This window comes from Gorilla gorilla, chromosome 4 (assembly GCF_029281585.2).
Source record: "Gorilla gorilla gorilla isolate KB3781 chromosome 4, NHGRI_mGorGor1-v2.1_pri, whole genome shotgun sequence".
Taxonomy (NCBI): domain Eukaryota; kingdom Metazoa; phylum Chordata; class Mammalia; order Primates; family Hominidae; genus Gorilla; species Gorilla gorilla.
Window position 1 is genome coordinate 44,006,707 of NC_073228.2, and position 16,546 is coordinate 44,023,252.

Below are 16,546 nucleotides of genomic sequence, written 5' to 3' on the forward strand. Positions count from 1 at the left end.
TAGCCAGGATGGTCTTGATCTCCTGACCTTGTGATCTGCCCACCTCAGCCTCCCAAAGTGCTGGAATTACAGGCGTGAGCCACCGCGCCCGGCCATTTTTGTTTATTTATTGTTTTTTTCTTTTTGTTTTTCTTTTTTTTGAGACGAAGTCTCACTCTATAGCCCAGGCTGGAGTGCAGTGGTGTGATCTAGGCTCAAGGCAGCCTCCGCCTTCTGGGTTGAAGTCAAGTGATTCTCCTGCCTCAGGCTCCCAAGTAGCTGCGATTACAGATGTGCACGACCACGCCCAGCTAATTTTTGTATTTTTTAGTAGAGACAGGGTTTCACCATGTTGGCCAGGCTGGTCTCAAACTCCTGATCTCAGGTAGTCTGCCTGCCTCAGCCTCCCAAAGTGCTGGGATTACAGGTGTGAGCCATCATGCCCAGCCCTGACCAACATTTTAAATGCCTCACCTTGGCATTTAGCTAGAAACCCTACTGGTTTAGTTTCTTAGGTCTGTAGGTGTTACCATGGCCTCACATTTATAATTTGGTTTTTTCAAACTGGCAAGAAATCAGAGTCGTGGAAGTTCCTAGCATAGTACTTCATAGTTCATGTTTATGGTGGCAGCCAAGAGCTGTGGCCATACTGGCTTCTTGAAGCCTTCTCGTGCCCTTTCACAGTACAAACTATTTCAAACCAAAATGAAATGCCTAAGCTTGTGTCTGTTATGTTACTGCCTTCTGCAGTCAAGTAGCATTGTTGCTTCTTTACATTTTCTAGCTCCTCAGTGCAGGGGTGGAGGGTGGGTGAGGAAAATCACAACAGTACTCTTTCTCTTAAAATTGAGCTATGAATTAATTACTCTTGATTCAGATTTACACTGTTCCTGGATTCCTTGGGACACTGTAAACAAGTTTTGGGGTTTTTTTGTTTTGTTTTTTATTGAGACAGAGTCTCGCTGTGTCACCCAGGCTGGAGTGCAGTGGCGTGATTTTGGCTCACTGCCAATGTCTGCCATCTGAGTTCAAGCAATTCTCATGCCTTAATCTCTCTAGTAACTGGGACTACAGGTGCATGCCACCGTGACAGCCTATTTTTTTTGTATTTTTAGTAGAAACGAGGTTTCGCCACGTTGGCCAGGTTTTTCTTGAACTCCTGACCTTAGGTGATTCTGCCCTCCTCAGCCTCCCAGAGTGCTGGGATTATAGGCGTGAGCCACCGCACCTGGCCTGGTTTCTTAAAATTGACATTTTCTCAGTAGTTCTCTCTCTAGTCTGCTTGCTAGATGTTTAACTTCAAAAATTCTACACTATGTAGCACTTGTCAATTTAAAAGACTCAAAAGACTGCTGGGGCATTAAAAACCCAGCTTTGTTTCTGTCTGCAGGTTTAATAAACAATGAATACCTTCATATTCCAGAAACCAATTAAAAATCATTGTTTTTTTTTTTTTTTTTAACAGAGCCATACCTTTCAAGGTCTTTTCTGAGAAAAATCATTACCAGTCACTTTCTTATTGACCAGTGACAAATTGTAGGGAGGAGTCATCTTAAGAGACCTCTGTGTCCTTTCCTTATACAGGCTGGAGGGATGTTACCCTGTAGGTTTGTGGCTAGCTGCTAGTTTTATGTGTTCAACAGTGCATTTAGCCTAGCCTTGCTAGATGGCCTTACTGAAGTGCAGTGCTTCGTTTAATTGTGCGACCTTAGGTGATCTATTTCATCTAAATTTGGTCTATTTGTGAGGCAGAGATAACATCTGAATGGCTTATCTCACAGGATGGTTTTGAAGATTAAATGAGATAATGTGGTAGCACTTTGTAAACTGTAAAGTATAATGCAAATGTAAAGCATTATTTTTCTAGGAATCTTCAAATGTAGCAGACTCAGCAAATGTTTAGGCAAAAATTATGGCAATGCTAGATTTCTTTGTTTACAATATTGTGATATAAACCATATGAGTTGGCTAAGTAGGACAACTGAGGATCTCAAACTGAGGTTTGAGTACATACTGTAAAACCATACTCCCCCATTTGTAGTCCAGTCAACTCAGTTACTAGTGTCAACTAGTAACTCTTGGGAGTATTGTTTTTTTTTATTTTTTTTGTGAGACGGAGTCTCGCTCTGTCGCCCAGGCTGGAGTGCAGTGGCGCGATCTCGGCTCACTGCAAGCTCTGTCTCCTGGGTTCACACCATTCTCCTGCCTCAGCCTCCCAAGTAGCTGGGACTACAGGTGCCTGCCATCACGCCCAGCTAATTTTTTGTACATTTAGTAGAGACGGGGTTTCACCATGTTAGCCAGGATGGTCTCGATCTCCTGACCTCATGATCCACCCACCTCAGCCTCCCAAAGTGCTGGGATTACAGGCGTGAGCCACCATGCCCGGCCGGGAGTATTGTAAATAATAAATGAGTAGGCAGGGCGCCATGGTTCATGCCTGTAATCCCAACACTTGGGGAGGCCAAAGCGAGAGAATTGTGTGAGGCCAGGAGTTTAACAGAAGCTTGGCGCCCGGCACAGTGGCTCACACCTGTTATCCCAGCACTTTGGGAGGCTGAGGCGGGTGGATCATGAGGTCAGGAGTTCGAGACCAGGCTGACCAACATGGCGACCTGTCTCTACTAAAAATACAAAAATTAGCTGAGTGTGGTGGCACGCGCCTATAATCCCAGCTACTTGGGAGGCTGAGGCAGGAGAATCGCTTGAACCTGGGAAGCCGAGGTGGTGGTGAGCTGAGATCGCGTTGTTGCACTCCAGCCTGGGTGACAAGAGCGAAATTCCGTCTCAAAAAAAAAAAAAAAGATAATTGTGTCATTAAAAAAAAAATAAAATTACCTGGCACAGTGGCTCACGCCTGTAATCCCGGCACTTTGGGAGGCTGAAGTAGGCGGATTACTTGAGGTCAAGCGTTTGAGACCAGCCTGGCCAACATGGTGAAACCACGTCTTTACTAAAAATACAAAAAAATTAGCCAGGAGTGGTGGTGTGCATCTGTAGTCCCAGCTACTCGGGAGACTAAGGAAGAGGATCATTTGAACCTGGGAGGTGGAGGTTGCAGTGAACTGAGATTGCGTCACTGCACTCCAGCCTGGGCGACAGAGGGAGACTCCATCTCAAAAAAATAAATAAAATAATAGATCATTTTTCCTTTTTTTTCTTTTTCTTTTTTTTTTTTTTTTTTTGAGATGGAGTCTCGCTCTGTCCCCCAGGCTGGAGTGCAGTGGCATGATCTCGGCTCACTGCAAGCTCCGCTTCCCGAGTTCATGCCATTCTCCTGCCTCAGCCTCCCGAGTAGCTGGGATTACAGGTGCCCGCCATCACACCCAGCTAATTTTTTGTATTTTTAGTAGAGATGGGGTTTCACCGTGTTAGCCAGGATGGGCTCGATCTCCTGACCTCGTGATCTGCCCACCTCGGCCTCCCAAAGTGCTGGGATTATAGGTGTGAGCCACCACGCCCAGCCTCTTTATCATTGTTTTAAAGACAGTCTTGCTTCATCACCCAGGCTGGAGTGCAGTGGCACAATCACAGCTCACAGCAGCCTCAACCTCCTGTGCTTAAGAGATCCTCCCAGCACACCCAGCTGATTATTTTTTGTAGAGATGGGGTCTCACTACGTTGCCCAGGCTGGTCTCAAACTCCTGGGCTCAAGCAATCCTTCTGCCTAGGCCTTCCAAAGTGCTGGAATTACAGGTGTGTGCTGCCGAGCCCTGACCTCTATACTGATTTTGACAAATAGCTTTCTTGAAACCCTAGATAACTAGTTGTAAACAAAAAAACACGTTGGGAAGGCTGGCTGGGAATCTCCAGTAATACAGTATCTCTGGATGTAGATGCTCTGGGATGAGCCAGTAAAGAAAGCTCAGGAAGAAGCGGGGATCTGTTTTCTATATTCTTCTTATTTGAGTTGCTCTTAAGACAGTACTTAAAAAGTAAGGAAAGGGCCAGGCTCAGTGGCTCAGGCCTGTAATCCCAGCACTTTGGGAGGCCGAGGCAGGCAGATCACCTGAGGTCAGGAGTTCGAGACCAGCCTGGCCAACATGGTGAAATCTTGTCTCTACTAAGAGTATTAAAAAAATTAGCTGGGCATGGTGGTGAGCGCCTGTAATCCCAGCTCTTTGAGAGGCTGAGGCAGGAGAATCGCTTGAACCCAGGAGGTGAAGGTTGCAGTGAGCTGAGAGTGCTCCATTGCACTCCAGCCTGGGCGACAAGAGCGAAACTCTGTCTCAAAAAATAAAAGTGAGTAAAGATCGAAGTCATGAGAATGCTTTACTTTAGATTTCCCCATTTGGGGGCTTTCTTTGCCTAACAATTATGCCATTCTATGACTCTTCCTCTCTGAGACCATGCTAATTAATGATAAAAGAGCGAAACTCTGTCTCAAAAAATAAAAGTGAGTAAAGATCGAAGTCATGAGAATGCTTTACTTTAGATTTCCCCATTTGGGGGCTTTCTTTACCTAACAATTATGCCATTCTATGACTCTTCCTCTCTGAGGCCATGCTAATTAATGATAAAGGGAGGATAAGCTTGCAGTAGGTAGAGATCAGTTAGAAGCTATGCTGACCCTTTCGGCTCATAGCAGAAGGATCAGGTGGATAATAGTCAGTGCTGTTTTATTTTTTGGCCAGATCTCATGCCAGTAATCCCAGCAATTTGGGAGGTCGAGGCAGGTGGATCGCTTGAGCCCAGGGGTTCGAGACCAGCATTGGCAACATGGCAAAAACCCTTCTCTACCGAAAATACAAAAATTAGGCAGTCTTATAACCTGGTCTCTAAATAAGCAAATAAATAGATTAAACTTTTCAGAAAGAAATGCTATTTATTTTTCTAAGACATTTTATATATATATATATATATTTTTTTTTTTTTTTTTTGAGATGGAGTCTCGCTCTGTCACCAGGCTGGAGTGCAGTGGCGTGATCTCGGCTCACTGCAACCTCCGCCTCCCGGGTTCAAGCAATTCTCCTGCCTCAGCCTCCCGAGTAGCTGGCACTACAGGCGAGCGCCACCATACCCAGCTAATTTTTATACTTTTAGTAGAGATGGGGTTTCGCCATATTGGCCAGGCTGGTCTCGAATTCTGACCTTGTGATCTGCCTGCCTTCGTCTCCCAAAGTGCTGGGATTACAGGCGTGAACCACCACACCCAGCCTTGTAGATGGACTCTAAGTGCATTCTGTCTATACATGCCAGTTTTACAGTGTTTAGAAAACTTAATGATTACACTAAGTAAGCTTCCTTTCCTAAGGATGCTAGGAATAACCAGTTTAACCTCAAATTGGTATTATTTTAAACTCAAGCAGAGACGTAACTCTTTCTTCCTTGTCTTGGATTACCTGCCATCCAGGTAATTCTTTGGCCAGTTTTGTTGATCAATTTTGTTTCATTGATACAGTGCCATCTACTGACAAAAATTGGTAATCATAAGGCTTTAAGTCTGTCAGAAGTCAAAGAGTTGGGTCCGGGCACGGTAGCTCATGCCTGTTAATTCCAGTGTTTTGGGAAACCAAAACGGGCAGATCACTTGAGGTCAGGAGTTCGAGACCAGCCTGGCCAACATGCTGAAACCCCATCTCTACTAAATATACAAAAATCAACTGGGCCTGGTGGCGGGCGCCTGTAGTCCCAGCTACTCAGGAGGCTGAGGCATGAGAATCACTTGAACCCTAGAGGCGTAGGTGAGCCGAGATAGCACCATTGCACTGCAGCCTGGGCGACAGAGGGAGACTGTGTCCCCCTCCCCCAAAAAAGTCAAATTTGGATGAAGGACTAAATAAAATAGATTTATAAGGGACTAAAATTTCAACACTGGAAAAACCCTTAGATGTTACCTAGCTTGATGATGTATTTTATAAAGGAGTAAACTCAGATTCTGTTATCTTTGATAACTACAGTTCTGTTTTCCCCAAACTTGTTTTCCAAATTTTTACAGGGTTCCAGTTTAGAGAATTTCATGATCATTCTGGCATTTTTATGACTCTTCCTTAGTTTTTAGAAATAAATTGGAGGCCAGGTGTGATGGCCCATGTCTGTAATCCCAGTACTTCTGGAGGCTGAGGTGGGAGGATCACTTGAGCCTGGGAGTTTGAAACAAGCCTGGGCAACATATTGAGAACTTGTCTCTACTAAAAATTTAAAAAATTAACCAGGCATCGTGGCGCACACCTGTGGTTCCAGCTACTCAGGAGACTGAGGCAGCGGGATCACTTGAGCCCAGGAGGTCAAAGCTGCAGTGAGCCATAATTACTTCACTGCATTCCAACCTAGGTGATAGAGTGAGACACTGTCTCAAAAAAGAAAAAAAGTTGTAAAATAAACTAAATACAATAAGTTAACAAGAAATTTGTGAATCGTAAGTTCAATTCAGAAAAGACTGCATAAAGAACAAGAGAACATGGCTGGGCACAGTGGCTCATGCCTGTAATCCCAGCACTTTGGGAGGCCATGGCGGGTGGATCACTTGAGGTCAGGAGTTCGAGACCAGCCTGGCCAACATGGTGAAACCCTGTCTCTACTAAAAATACAAAAACTAGCTGGGCATGGTGGCACACACCTGTAGTCCCAGCTACTCAGGAGGCTGAGGCAAAAGAATCACTTGAACTCAGGTGGCGGAGGTTGCGGTGAGCCAAGACTGTGCCACTGCACTCCAGCCCGGCTGGAGTGAGACTCCATCTCAAAGAGGGGGAGGTGCGGGGCCGGGGCTGGAGCTGGGTTCGGTGGCTCACGCCTGTAATCCTAGCACTTTGGGAGGCCAGCGCGGGTGAATCACGAAGTCAGGAGTTTGAGACCAGCCTGGCAGCCTGACCAACGTGGTGAAACCCTGTCTCTACTAAAAATACAAAAATTAGCCGGGCGTGGTAGCTCACACCTGTAGTCCCAGCTACTCAGGAGGCTGAGACAGGAGAATCACTTGAACCCGGGAGGCAGAGGTTGCAGTGAGCCGAGATTGTGCCACTGCACTCCAGCCTGGGCTGGAGTGAGACTCCGTCTCAAAAAAAAAAAAAAAAAAAAGGCCAGGCACGGTGGCTCACGCCTGTAATCCCAGCACTTTGAAAAGCCAAGGCAGGCGAATCACGAGGTCAGGAGTTCAAGACCAGCCTGGCCAACGTGGTTAAACCCCGTCTCTTCTAAAAATACAGAAATTAGCCAGGAGTAATGGCGGGCACCTGTAAAACCAATTACTCGGGAGGTGGAGGCAGGAGAATCGCTTGAACCCGGGAGGCAGAGGTTGCAGTAAATTGAGATCGCACCACTGCACTCCAGCCCAGCTGACAGAGTTGAGACTCCGTCTCAAAAAGACAAAAACAGACCGGGCATGGTGGCTCAGCCCTGTAATCCCAGCACTTTGGGAGGCCGAGGCAGGCGGATCACGAGGTCAGGAGATCAAGACCATCCTGGCTAACATGGTGAAACCCCGTCTCTACTTAAAAATACAAAAAAATTAGGCGTGGTGGCGGGCGCCTGTAGTCCCAGCTACTCGGGAGGCTGAGGCAAGAGAATGGCGTGAACCCATGAGGCGGAGCTTGCAGTGAGCTGAGATTGCACCACTGCACTCCAGTGTGGGCGACAAAGCAAGACTCTGTCTCAAAAAAAAAAAAAAACTAAACAAAAAGCAGAAAGCAGAACTTTTCAAAATGGTGTATTAATCATGCAGAAGAATGGATTATATTATATATGCATATATGAAAGGAAAAAATTAAACTAGATGTTTAATAGGACAAGCTATTTTCCACAGTTAAAAATTCAAGTCCAGGGCCGGGCATGGTGACTCACGCCTGTAATCCCAGCACTTTGGGAGGCCGAGGCAGGCGGATCATGAGGTCAGGAGATCGAGACCATCCTGGCTAACATGGTGAAACCCCGTCTCTACTAAAAATACAAAAAATTAGCTGGGCGTGGTGGCGGGCGCTGGTAGTCACAGCTACTCAGGAGGCTGAGGCAGGAAAATGGTGTGAACCCAGGAGGCGGAGCTTGCAGTGAGCTGAGATTGCACCACTGCACTCCAGCCTGGGGGCAGAGCAAGACTCCATCTCAAAAAAAAAAAAAAAAAGAAATTCAAATGCAGTACTTTGATGAAAAGGAAAACTTGGAATAGGAGAAAGTATGAGTCAGAGAGTAATATGTAAGTTTTATTGATATGTGCACATTTTTAGGAGGACTGCTTTTCTTTTTTTTTTTGAGACAGTGTCTCACTCTGTTGCCCAGGCTGGAGTACAGTCGTGCGATCTTGGCTCACGACTGGCTAATTTTTGTATTTTTAGTAGGGACAGGGTCTCGCCATGTTGGCCAGGATGGTCTTGAACCCCTGACCTCAGGTGATCTGCCCGCCTCGGCCTCCCAAAGTGCTAGAATTATAGGTGTGAGCCACTGCACCCGGCCTTTCAATTTAATGCAATATTTTAGCTACCATGCTCTTTTACAACGTTTTTTTTGTGGAGATGGAGTCTTGCTGTGTTGCCTAGGCTGGTCACACACTACTGGGCTCCAGGAATTCTCCCACTTGGGCCTTCCAAAATGCTGGGATTGCAGATGTGTGCCTCCACGCCTGGCCCTAGCTACCATGCTTTATGGTAAAAGGAGTATTGGGAGCCTTTTAAAATTACCAAGAATGGGTATAAAAGTTTTAAATGGATATACAAGAATAAAGAAGTTTGCTGTGAAGGCCAGGCGTGGTGGCTCATGCCTGTAATTCCAACACTTTGGGAGGCCGAGGCAGGTGGATCACCTGAGGTCAGGAGTTCGAGACCAACCTGGCCAACACATAGTGAAATCCCGTCTCTACAAAAAAAAACAAAAAACAAAAATTAGCTGGGCTTGGTGGCACATGCCTGTAGTCCCAGCTGCTTGGGAAGCTGAGGCAGGAGAATCGCTTGAACCCAGGAGGCGGAGGTTGCAGTAAGCCGAGATTGTGCCACTTTGCACTCCAGCCTGGGCAACAGAGCAAGACTCCGTCTCTCAAAAAAAAAAAAAAAAAAAGTTTGCTGTAAGATTAATTGGGGCTGTTTTATGAGCTTTCTGGCTGGACATATCAGAAAACTATTGTGTATCGAGTGTGAGAAGAAGCCTAACACTTACTATAAGCAGCATACAATATTATCACCTGTCATGTCCCTGGTTTTCTTACCATCCAGATATTATCTAACCAATAAGAGTGCTCCCTAATGCCCTTTTTATTTCATTTATCATTTTAGCAGCGTCACCCTTTACACCAGAAAGCTGGCGGGCACTATGGGGAAAAAACAAAACAAGAAGAAAGTGGAGGAGGTGCTAGAAGAGGAGGAAGAGGAATATGTGGTGGAAAAAGTTCTCGACCGTCGAGTGGTAAAGGGCAAAGTGGAGTACCTCCTAAAGTGGAAGGGATTCTCAGAGTAAGTTTCACTGACACAAGTAAATGTAGCCACCAAGTGTTTATCAGGAGTCTAGAGATGCATGAGACCTCCAGTGCTATGATGGATACAGTGTGACTCAGTCCCCACCTTCATGGCTTATTGTTTAATTAGGAATATGGCCTACTGCTTATAATACAAAGCAGAATGACTTCTTTTTAAAAATTATTTCTTTCGAGACGAGGTCTCACTCTGTCACCCAGGCTGGAGTACAGTGGTGCAGTCATAGCTCGCTGCAGCCTCAACCTCCCAGGCTCAAGGTATCCTCCCACCTCAGCCTTCTAAGTAGCTGGTACCACAGGCATGCACCACCATGTCTCGCTTAGTTGCCCAGGTTTGTCTCTTAACTCCTGGCCTCAAGCAGTCCTCCCACCTGGGCCTCCCAAAGTGTTGGGACTACAGGCATGAGCCACTGTACCCAGCCCATAGTGATTGCTGAGAAACAGTTTTGTGTGTGGCTATAGACCAATTTAAATTGACAAATAAAAGTCATTTGCCTTTGAAGGAAGCCAGTTTCTTAGCTTTCTATTTATACTAAAAAGCTTCCCCATTCCCCAAGAAATTTCAGCTTTTCCATAGACATCTGAGGTCTTGTCCTCTTACGATTATCCTTAGTATGAGTATACTTATTTGAGTGAAAGTGTGACTTGCTGTGCCCTCTGGTTTTAGTGAGGACAACACATGGGAGCCAGAAGAGAACCTGGATTGCCCCGACCTCATTGCTGAGTTTCTGCAGTCACAGAAAACAGCACATGAGACAGATAAATCAGAGGGAGGCAAGCGCAAAGCTGATTCTGATTCTGAAGATAAGGGAGAGGAGAGCAAACCAAAGAAGAAGAAAGAAGAGGTAAGAATAGAAGAATTTTTACTAGCCCACAATTCAAACTACTGTCAAAGTAGTTTTGTTCTGCTTCTTCCCTGATATTAGCAGCTGTCTCTTCTTAGTCCTGAAATCTTAGGTAGGCTAATGCCTACAAAGTGAGAGTGTACTGTCATGAAGCCACATGATCTCTTACTTTTTATCCATGGTACAGGAGCAGTAAATGGAAAACGTGCTGGGGACAGATATAAGGGCAAGTGAATTCATTCTTGTAAAAAATAGTTTTCAATGTTTAATCATTAAAGGTGTGAGGTGGCTATTTTGACTTAATCAGTATCTTTAAGTAAGTTGTTTTTTGAGAGTGAAGAGATAGTTGTAAACATTGATTTTGCTTGGGCTGTATGTCCCTTTTCACATAGGGAAAATCTCATGCGCTTCAGACATTGATGAATAATCACTCCAAAGGATTCTAACAGCTCTCTTACTTGAGCCAAGGTATTGGTGAAATATTGGCAAAAGAGTTTGTGATTGGGCCGGGCACGGTGGCTCACACCTGTAATCCCAGCCCCTTGGGAGGCCGAGGCGGGCGGATCACAAGGTCAGGAGATCAAGACCATCCTGACTAACACGGTGAAACTGGGTCTCTACTAAAAATACAAAAAATTAGCCGGACGTGGTGGCATGTGCCTGTGGTCCCAGCTACTTGGGAGGCCGAGGCAGGAGAATCACTTGAACCTGGGAGGCAGAGGCTGCACTGAGCCAAGATCGCACCACTGCACTCCAGCCTGGGCAACAGAGTGAGATTCTGTCTCAAAAAAAAAAAAGAGTTTGTGATTACATTAATCAGAGACACAGGAATGGTTCCAGTCTGGATAATAGTCCCATATAGATAAAATTGTTCTACCCATCTTGTTTTTACAGTCAGAAAAGCCACGAGGCTTTGCTCGAGGTTTGGAGCCAGAGCGGATTATTGGAGCTACAGACTCCAGTGGAGAGCTCATGTTCCTGATGAAATGGTGAGTCGGCCAGTGGCTCTGTGTGGTTGTTTTTTTTCTTCTCCCATTGGTTTCATGCCAGAGGAAAAGAGCTGGACCTTCGAAATTCCAATCACCCAAGTGTGAAATTGTTAAGATGGCATAGTCCTTCGATAGTGACCCTCGGCCTGACTGCCACCCTGGACTCATGAGTTACAGGTAGGAGCCCTTAGGAATCTTGGGTCTTTGCCCATATTTTTAGGAGGTGGGAGACAATCTAGAGTGGAAAGTGTGGGAAGGAATTACATTTCACTTCTGTAAATAAAGGGGAAAAAATGAAATGTGATTGGACCACCCTCTCCTTCTACCACCTCCTTAATAAAGATGAGGCTGGCCCCAGAATCAGAAATTCTGCTAAATTCTCAGGGTTAGGAAAGAATCTGTAGTTCTTCCTTTTGTCCTTAATTGTTGGATCCCTTTCAATTTGTGCAGATTCTACAATTACAGGATCAGCCAGCAGGGGTCAGCAAGGCTCCTTAACTGCTATCAAGCATAGAGCAAGCCTGCTTTTTTCCATTATGAGTATTAATACCAGTGATAGTAATACTCCATGAAACAGCCTAATGAAGATAGTTATCCCAACAATCTCTGTAATTTTCCTACTCGGTCAAAAGGAGGCCATTCTTCCTATTTCTTGCTCATTCTCTCCACAAAGTGGATCTCAATGATTGTATTTAAAATTTGGAAGGAATAATTCTAAGCCATTGCCAATGAAGGCAGCATTCTAGAAACTTTGTCCTTTAAAATACACATACACACACACACACACACACACACACACACACACACACAATGTCTATGGAGCTTTGTCCAATGAAGGCAGCATTCTAGAAACTTTGTCCTTTAAAATACACACACACACACACACACACACACACACACACACAATGTCTATGGAGCTTTGTCCTTTTGTCAGTCCAGAACTTACTCTGAAACTCGTGTCTGTACTAATTATCCTCTTTTACAGTATGGCTGGAGGGGCCTAACTTTAGCACCACTGAAAGCCAGAGTCACAACTAACTAACCTATTCTCTTCTATGTATTCCCTAGGCGGTTACTGGAGCTGCCCCTCTTTTAGCTGATTTATTGTTAACCTATAAGAGAAAAGTTCATTTTTAAGATGCCACTTATTGGGTGGGAGAAGTTATACTGTGAGTTACTCAGTCTAGCTAGAATATACTTTTTCTGCATGTGACCAGTGTGAGTTACAGTAGTATCTCCATATTGCTTAAGATTGTACTCCTTTGGTTGACTCACTACTGTCCTTTTTTTTTTTTTTTTTTTTTTTTGAGACAGAGTCTCACTCTTTCGCCCAGGCTGGAGTGCAGTGGCACGATCTCAGCTCACTGCAACCTCCGCCCCTCCGGGTTCAACGATTCTTCTGCCTCAGCCTCTCAAGTAGCTGGGATTACAGGCATGCGCTACCACGCCGGGCTGATTTTTGTATTTCTCGTAGAGATGGGGTTTCACCATGTTGGCCAGGCTGGTCTCAAACTCCTGACCTCAGGTGATCCACCCACCTCAGCCTCCCAAGGTGCTAGGATTACAGGCGTGAGCCACTGCACCTGGCCGACTCACTGCTGTCTACAGGTTAAAACTGGATTTGATTATAAGACCAAGTACATTTTAAAAAGTTATTTTACTGGAAAATAGAGATTTTTGTATATTTCTAAAAGTAGTAAATATTTCTAGGGAGTGAAATGACTAAATTTAACTCAGAGGGTGTTGTTCAGCTGTCAGCAAATGGCAGCATGCTTCAGATTCCCATTTCCCTCCCATTCTCTTGGGTCCATTGTTCAAAAACATACATTATCAGGTTACTCTTCTGCTCTATGGGACTATGTGGCTCTGATTTCCTGTTATTAAGGTTCTAGAGATTTGGGGTGGTGCTTTGTCAGAGATCTCATCAGGTGTCTCCTGCTTGCTTTACGCTACTGCTTCTGTCTAGGACATTCCTAATAACCTGAAGATAAGAGTTTGCTTTTTTTTTAAATGAGACAGAGTCTCGCTCTGTCACCCAGGCTGGAGTGCAGTGAGGCGATCTCTGTTCACTACAACCTCCACCTCCCAGGTTCAAGCGATTCTTGTGCCTCAGCCTCCCAAATAGTTGGGATTACAGGCGCACGCCACCATGCCTGGCTAATTTTTGTATTTTTAGTAGCAACACGGTTTTGCCATGTTGACCAGGCTGGTCTTGAACTCCTGGGCCTGCCCACCTTGGCCTCCCAAAGTGCTGGGATTATAGGCGTGAGCTACTGCTCCCTGCCTAAGAGTTTACTCCTAATTCCCTTATAATGTGTATGATTTTCAAATTTTGAAAACTTTTTTTTTTTTTTTTTTTTTGAGACAGAGTCTCACTCTGTCACCCAGGCTGGAGTGCAGTGGCATAATCTTGGCTCACTGCAAGCTCTGCCTCCCAGTTTCACGCCATTCTTCTGCCTCAGCCTCCCGAGTAGCTGGGACTACAGGTGCCTGCCACCACACCAGGCTAATTTTTGTATTTTTAGTAAAGACAGGGTTTCACCGTGTTAGCCAGGATGGTCTCGATCTGACCTCGTGATCCACCTGCCTCGGCTTCCCAAAGTGCTGGGATTACAGGTGTGAGCCACCGCGGCCGGCCACTTGAAAACATTTTAAAATTCAGAAAAATACAGCTCCCTCATTTTCTACTCCCGATGTTGAAACATCATTTCAAAGCACCTGGAAGTTATGCAAGGATAGCATTTGGAAGTGTCAGTGTAATTACGATTATGCTAAAAGTGTCCATCTTCATTTGCTCTGGCCAATGCCAGATGTGGTATTTAATCCTATTACGGGCCGGGCGCGGTGGCTCATGCCTGTAATCCCAACACTTTGGGAGGCTGAGGCAGGTGGATCACCTGAGGTCAGGAGTTCAAGATGAGCCTGGCCAACATCTTTAGTAGAGATGGCAAAACCCCATCTCTACTAAAAATACAAAAATTAGCCGGGTGTGGTGGCGCACACCTATAATTCCAGCTATTAGGGGAGGCTAAGGCAGGAAAATCGCTTGAACCCAGGAGGTGGAGGTTGTGGTGATCCGAGATCATGCCACTGCACTCCAGCCTGGGCAACAGAGTGAGATTCCGTCTCAAAAAAAAAAAAAAAATCCTATTACAAAGCCAAGATTTCTCCATGGGTTCTTATCAGCTGGGATATGGCTTTTGGAGGAGTGTGGTAACTTCTCTTCCCTCAGAGAATCTAGGTATCCTCTCTTCCCTCAGAGAATCTAGAGAGTCATGCTTTTTGGGGCCTTGCCCAGATGTTCAGATGTGATTGGTTAAGTCCATTGACCTGGCTTTTGACATACACGAATCCCCAGAGGGAATTTTCAACAGGAGAGTTAACTCTGAGGATGTTACTTGACATACAATTGCCAGTAAATGCTGCTTGGGCCACGTTTTCATTGTTCCCTAGCCTATTTTTCTAAAATTACTATTTTTAAAGCACTATCCCCTGGATTATCCAACTTAGGATAGACCACCAGCACCTGGTCTCAAAGTCTCTCTTTGCTTTATTCTGCAGGAAAAACTCTGATGAGGCTGACCTGGTCCCTGCCAAGGAAGCCAATGTCAAGTGCCCACAGGTTGTCATATCCTTCTATGAGGAAAGGCTGACGTGGCATTCCTACCCCTCGGAGGATGATGACAAAAAAGATGACAAGAACTAACGCTCCTGAGTACCAGCCCCTGTCACATCTGACTGTGGGTTTCAAGTGGGAAGGGAAGGAGTTCTACTTGTCTTGACACCATAGAGGTGGCTTGAGAAGATGTCCTTTGAAGAGCCAGTATAGTTTCTGTGCCCTGCAGCAGCCCAAGTGCTTTAAAGCCGTTTCAAGCTGTATAGTTTGCACACCCATCCCAGTGGAGGGGAAAGGGGATAAGTGTTTCAAGGCAACCTTTTCTGCACTTTGCTGCGAAAAGCAAAGGGCCTTCTATGAAGGACAAAACTTGCAGAATTGGGTGTGTGGGAGAGCAAAAAAAATACTGTAGATCTTCAAAGAGCATCTCCACAACCCACAGCCTTCTTCCCAATAGTGTTAACTCTGCATTTTTACAGCGTAGCATGTGTGTAGTTTTTGGCTATTACTGGTATATTATTTGGGGGAGGGAGGGATGGGGAGGGGAGAAAGGGAGATGGGTAGCATCATTTTGATTAACATTTGGGGCCTGATAGGGGAAATGGTGAAGCAATGGAAAAGAACAGACAACTAATGATTTGCTTCTATGTCCAGAATATTTTACCTTTAAAAAAATGTCATTGGCACCATAAATAAGGACTGTGAGAGACTGTTTAAAAGCTGTGAAAGTCTGAAACCTATAAGCCAAGGTGTTCCCTGCCTAAACTTATTGATGTTCCCACAAAGGACTAAGCCTGTTCATAAGTTACCAAAGTTGCCATTTTGGAGATGGAAATTGACGAGGAGGGAAGGTCTTTTATTGGAGAGTATACAGTACAAGCAGATCATTCTGCCTTAGAGGTGCTAATTCCCGAAATTAGAAGACCCTTTCTTTTCCAGTAACGCAGTTATAAATATCAGCTTGTTCATCCAAGCCACTGGCTGAGGTGTTAGGAAGAGGAAGAGGGTGGTAGAGGAGGTAAGACAGTAGGGAAAGACAAGGGCCCATGCTCTTAGTGGGGAAAACTCTTGGAGCCGTTTTCTTTGAGCTTTGAACACTGAAACCATTGTTGGCAGGGTTCAGTCACTGACAGCACAAGTTTCACTGAATTGATCCAAGAGTTTAGTGATTTCAAAAGCCTTGGTCTCAGGAGAAGATTAAACTTTCATATTGGGCAGTGGTTCACTTTAAAACACACACATACACACACAAAACAATTTTTTAAGAAATCCTAATAAGTAACATACCCAAAATGCTCTGTCTTGAGTCATGAGATCCATCAGTTCTTGATATTGTCTAGACTTGCATCTAGAGCTACGTTGTAAAATTCTTTTAGGCATGTGTTAGATTTCTGTGTAAACTTTGTTTAAATGTAAACTTCATACTACACTGTCAGTTTTTGTCTTAATAAAACTATAGATTTATAATCCCTGATTTCTGTCTTAAGTCTTACCAGGAACCCTTCTTGCCTTATAGGTTCAGCCTGTTGGAAATGGCTTCCTCACTTGAATGGTTTTATTTCTTGAACACTGTAGGCTTGAAAATCTAGTGCCTGGCCTGAATCTTTAAGTGGTCACACCATGTTAATTTAGTAAATACTTACTGGGCATTTATCAGTTGCTGCAGAGGTTGTAAAGATGGTCGCATCACGCTGTCTTCAGTACTGCCAAGTTTATTGAGCAC

General features: G+C 44.9%; 1 protein-coding gene across 3 annotated transcripts in view; it reads left to right on the top strand.

Moving 5' to 3' along the window:
• Positions 1-16,290, top strand: part of CBX1 (chromobox 1) — a 35,404-nt gene extending 19,114 nt beyond the window's left edge. For all 3 annotated transcript variants that reach the window (XM_031011365.3, XM_055387739.2, XM_004041477.5), the window contains 4 exons: positions 9,177-9,353; positions 10,041-10,218; positions 11,113-11,207; positions 14,769-16,290. In XM_031011365.3, the coding sequence (XP_030867225.1) occupies positions 9,214-9,353; positions 10,041-10,218; positions 11,113-11,207; positions 14,769-14,913 (558 nt within the window). In that variant the 5' untranslated portion in view covers positions 9,177-9,213 and the 3' untranslated portion in view covers positions 14,914-16,290. The remainder of the gene's footprint in view (positions 1-9,176; positions 9,354-10,040; positions 10,219-11,112; positions 11,208-14,768) is intronic.
• The last annotated feature ends 256 nt before the right edge of the window (positions 16,291-16,546 follow it).